At 40.9% G+C, this 5,242-nt stretch overlaps 1 protein-coding gene across 1 annotated transcript; it reads left to right on the forward strand.

Annotated features, from left to right (window-relative positions):
- Positions 1-638: 638 nt before the first annotated feature.
- LOC311025595 (cationic amino acid transporter 2) lies at positions 639-4,280 on the forward strand (the record flags this gene model as incomplete). The annotated part of the gene is made up of 11 exons (XM_084028566.1): positions 639-1,008; positions 1,212-1,367; positions 1,565-1,721; positions 1,829-1,962; positions 2,137-2,359; positions 2,518-2,654; positions 2,926-3,028; positions 3,334-3,467; positions 3,564-3,730; positions 3,924-4,032; positions 4,138-4,280. 11 exons carry the CDS (start codon positions 639-641, stop codon positions 4,278-4,280), a joined length of 1,833 nt encoding a protein of 610 aa, XP_083884692.1.
- Between the last annotated feature and the right edge of the window lie 962 nt (positions 4,281-5,242).

Consider the following 5,242-nt stretch of genomic DNA (forward strand, 5'->3'; position numbering starts at 1 on the left):
AATCGTTCTCATCCCGTCTTTTTTCAGAAATGGCACATATGTCTGAAATGTAACATAATGTGTCAAAAATGTTGAGCAGCAAAGAGTTCACAGTGAATGGATTTATCCTCAGAAGTGTACGCTGCAACGCATCAAAACAGTCACACACACTGCTGCATTCAGCTGAAGAGGTAAGCTCGTCTTTCTTATATCAATGAGTGTTTCATAACCATTTACTTATTAAATGGTAAGCTGCAAGACTTCCTGCGTTGCAGCAATTTTACAGCACAAACTGTGAAATGACACGGTGGCATTTTGAGAATGTAATCACCTTTTCCCGTATGCCTTCCACACTCAATTTTAGTTTCTAAATATTTGCAGCATTTGTTTTTAACAAAAGCTGAACCTTCGATTTCTGCATTGCAATTCTGATAGACTTGAATTTAAGAGACAAATGGTGTAAGTGAGTATATATGTTATGTTTTGAATTGTTGTATATTAAATCTTTATGTAAAATCACAATCTGTGCTATTTTTAAACCACTGTCTGGGGCGTTTACTGGTCTTTAAGTTCAAAAGATTAGCTTCAGGCTTGTTTGAGCCATTTGTGTGCTTCTTTATCTTGAGCAATCAATGATACCCAACGTCTCGATTAATAGGATGCCTGGTGCAAAGATACTGCTGTTCCTGCAGAGCCTGTCGCGTAGGAAACCTCTGGAGCCCGATGGAGAGGTGTCCAACTTTAAGCGATGCCTGACCACCCTCGACCTGGTGGCCCTCGGGGTCGGCAGCACACTGGGGGCCGGCGTCTACGTACTGTCGGGAGAGGTGGCCAGAACGGTGGCCGGGCCGAGTATCATAATCGCCTTCCTGATAGCAGCGGTGGCCTCCGTCTTTGCAGGACTTTGCTATGCCGAATTCGGAGCTCGTGTTCCCAAGACTGGCTCTGCCTACCTCTACTGCTACGTGACCGTGGGAGAGATATGGGCTTTCATCACTGGCTGGAACTTGTTGCTGTCTTATGTCATAGGTAATGATAGGGCCACACGCTGAGTACATTTACTGCATGTGGTGAGTGTTTATCGTCATCTTGGAAAAGGTTCTTTTCTAAATACTTCCATCCTCTGAAATTTTGTCATGGTATTTTTTTCAAATGAGCCTCAAATCTAAAATGTCCTCAATCCTGATTTTCTATGAATCTAACCTTTTGTATGTCCTTTTTTTTAATATAAGGGACGTCAAGTGTTGCCAGAGCATGGAGTGGGACCTTTGATGATCTCATTGGAAATGCCATTGCCAACTCTCTGGGCAAACATGCAGCAATGAATTTACCTGGATTAGCTCCCTACCCAGACTTCTTTGCAGCTGGCCTCATAATGCTGTTGGCAGGCAAGTTTCATAATCTAATAAACCATAAACCCGTGACTCGTCATGAAATATTTGAATATATGACTGTTAGTCACATGTGAAATTGAATGGAATAACAGTAGATAACCCCATTTTATAATATTTTATCATTACACATTGAGTTTCTGTTTCATAAACAAGGGGCCTTTGTATTCACGATCAGCCTCTTTCCTTTCTAGGGATTCTTGCATTTGGTGTTAAAGAGTCGGCTATTGTGAATAAGGTTTTTACAGCAGTGAACGTCCTCGTGTTGCTGTTTGTTATCGTCTCTGGATTCATTAAGGGGGACATCAACAACTGGTACATTGGTGAAGATTCTTTCCTAGATGGATATGAGTAAGAGCTCTTCATTTATCATCACAGTATTGAACAGTAAGGTGACATTTCTCACTACATGTGGGTTCAAAATATGTATTGTTCAGTCTGTCAATTATTGTTTACAGAAACTACACATCCCTGAATGACACCTCCACATATGGCAGTGGAGGATTTTTCCCTTTTGGCTTCGAGGGAACATTAGCAGGAGCAGCCACGTGCTTTTATGCATTTGTTGGTTTCGACTGCATCGCCACAACGGGTAAACTAACACTGATGCAGCACACTGCAGGACTGAGAGAGGATGCAGGGGCATAGCACGATATAAGAGACAAAGGTTACGATATTGTAGGCTAACCCTATCTGTAAGCACAGGCACAGCCCTCTACTGGACTCTGGTAACCCTAACCCAATTATAATGTCTGTTTTTCTTCAGGAGAGGAGGTTCAAAACCCCCAGAAGTCGATCCCACTAGGTATTGTGGCGTCCCTCCTCATCTGCTTCCTGGCTTACTTTGGTGTGTCTGCAGCCCTGACCCTCATGATGCCGTACTATATGCTCAGTGCTCACAGCCCGTTGCCTGTGGCCTTTACGTACATCGGTTGGGGCCCTGCAAAGTATGTAGTGGCAGTGGGATCCCTCTGCGCGCTTTCAACAAGGTATTAAACGCAGTGGTGTCATTTACATACCCAACTCAACCCTTCAATTTCTAGGGTATTTAATTCTGTACAGTAAAGGTCCTGTAAATGAAGATCATTGAAATCACGTTGGCAGATTAAAACAGAAGTAAATAACATGTTTGAGCTTTTCCCCACAGCCTTCTGGGATCAATGTTCCCGATGCCCCGTGTCCTCTTTGCCATGGCCAGGGATGGACTTCTCTTCAGCCCTCTCAGTAAAATGAGTGACAGACAAAGTCCCGTTATAGCCACGCTGGCTTCAGGGGTGGTAGCAGGTAAAACTGCCCATACATGTAGCTTTTCTTTGTATTTTTATGAGTCTTTTTGAATATGTTTTTGTTACTAAATCCAGTCACACTACACTGAAAACATGTAATTATTTATTTGAGGGGCAATATTTGGTGAGAGGCTAATGTTGTTCCTTTACAAGCGGATTGTAGATCAACATAAAGTGAGAGTTGAAATGTGATTTATTGAAATTTGTATAAGAGGAAATATTTACATGCATTTAAATGAATCTCATCATTAATATTCATATCTTTTCAGCTATTATGGCGTTATTGTTCGACCTGAAGGCGCTGGTTGACATGATGTCAATTGGAACCCTCTTTGCCTACACGCTTGTTGCCATATGTATCCTCATATTAAGGTATGATTCATGTCTATCATTAATAATGGTTAATGAGCTAATAGAACACTCTGATCAACTGTAACAGCCGGCAGATACTCTGCTGTTTTCTTCCATGTAACTACCTTCACTGATAATGGCAAAAACAAAAATGTATGAATAATATAACATTAATCTGCATTATAGACAGGGATTCAAACAAACTGATGTGAACCAGGAAACAAAAAAACCACTCAACCCGTTTAAATCACAGCTTTATCAATATGTAGAAATAAATGGTATGTAAACCTTTCTGTGCATTCATTTACATGTTCTTGCTTTCACAGGTACCAAGCAGAACTCGGTGAGGATTCAAGCTTCAGCAAACCAGAACCCTTTTCTGTTACTGGAGTATTATTCCCTCCTTCACAAGCCACCTCACGGACATCCAAAAATGTGTCTCTTTTAACCGTTTTTATTAGTAAGGGATCTTAACATCATCCTTAAATAGTTAACGTTTTACATTTAGATGATTTCCATCATTCATTTTCATTGGACCTTACATTGTCCTCTTCAGTCTTTTTAGCTGTCGTCTTGAGCCTCGTCATCTCCGGGTCCGTAGACTCCCAGCAGACCTTCGCGTGGTGGAGTTTACTTTGTGTTTCTGTCATCGTGCTGATCCTGGTCTTCGTTGTCGTGATCATCTGGAGACAGCCACAGAATCCAACCAAAGCTGCTTTCATGGTACGTCTCATCTTCTCCAAGTCCACGTGTAATGAAAATACATAGGAAATCAGTCTCAGCAGAAAAAAATACCCAACCAGTAACTTTTCCTATACTTCTTGACACTGTAAGCCTTTAACAGGGATGTTGAGCATGTTTTCATTGCTTGGATGTTGTTGTCATAATATTTTGTGTTGCTCTTTCATATACGCAGGTTCCTTTTGTGCCATTGCTTCCTATTTTCAGCACGTTTGTCAATGTGTATCTCATGGTTCAGCTTGGATCAGACACCTGGATCCGCTATGCAGTGTGGATGGCAGTAGGTATGTGGAGAATATCACTCTAAAATACACGTTTTCATTCAAGCTAAAATGTGTCCAGGCTTCAAATAGACTTGACCATGGGAGATGTAACTTGTCTACAAACAGGTTTGATCATCTACTTCTGTTACGGTGTCCGGCACAGTGTGCAGAAACAAAGGCTCCAGAATTCACACAACCACGTCAGCATCCACAGCATCACCACGACTACGGAGCAAAACGTCGATCCGGGTGAAGACTGTAACGGCTAAATGATGGGACCGGCTGATTTACTGATACAAGCACGCAGTGGGCAAATCAAGAAAAGCTGAATGCTTTCATTTTAACAAAAACATGGCCAGTGTTCATGTACTCATAGTGTTTGTTTCATGAAATTCAAAGTTAAATAAAGTAATAATAAGGCATTTCAGTCATATATATATATATATATATATATATATATATATATATATATATAAAGTGAGCCACACTTGTATATAAATGACACATACAGTGTGTAAGAAATTTTGCATTGCACAACTCCCAATGTAGCCTAATCCTCCCAGTCCACTGTTATAAATCACTATAGCTTATATATCATGTCAAATGTAACAATGTGTGTGGTATGCACGTACAATAAACACACTATTTTAATTTTGGAATAAGTCTCCACTTTTTTCCTCCCATCTTTTCTTCTACTATTCTTAAAAAAGAGTAACTTTCTCCTCCCATCATACCAAATGATGTCCCCATGTTTTCTTTCTTTCTGACTGTTTCTTTCTTTTCCTTTAAGCAACACTCGTGTATTTCAATAACTCTCATGACAGGCACCATTAAGTTGGGCACTTTAGTATCTTTAGCTCGTGATGTGGGAAACCTGAAGCATTTGGTTTCAGGGAGTGTATTTGATTATATAATTCAACAATTGCGACATCTGCTGGTCAAACCTTAGCAATACCAAGCGTTTGTATGGATGGATTAAATCTGACCCCATGGTGAAGATCAGAATGAATCATAATACCAGTCGTTCTTCCAGAGACAGACACCCCACTGGTAGTATGTCTTGCATGTCAAATGGTTTCGCTATCCAGTCCCGAATCACCACAGAATCACTGTCGTTGAACCTAATCCACCCTTATGTATTTAGTCTGTGTTTCCTTTCTGTCTTGGCTTGGTCGTCTGTTTTATCCCGGATGTGTGTCCACCACCTGATCTGTCCTGCCTGTGTCCTGGT

This window comes from Eutrigla gurnardus, assembly GCF_963514095.1.
Source record: "Eutrigla gurnardus genome assembly, chromosome: 15".
Taxonomy (NCBI): domain Eukaryota; kingdom Metazoa; phylum Chordata; class Actinopteri; order Perciformes; family Triglidae; genus Eutrigla; species Eutrigla gurnardus.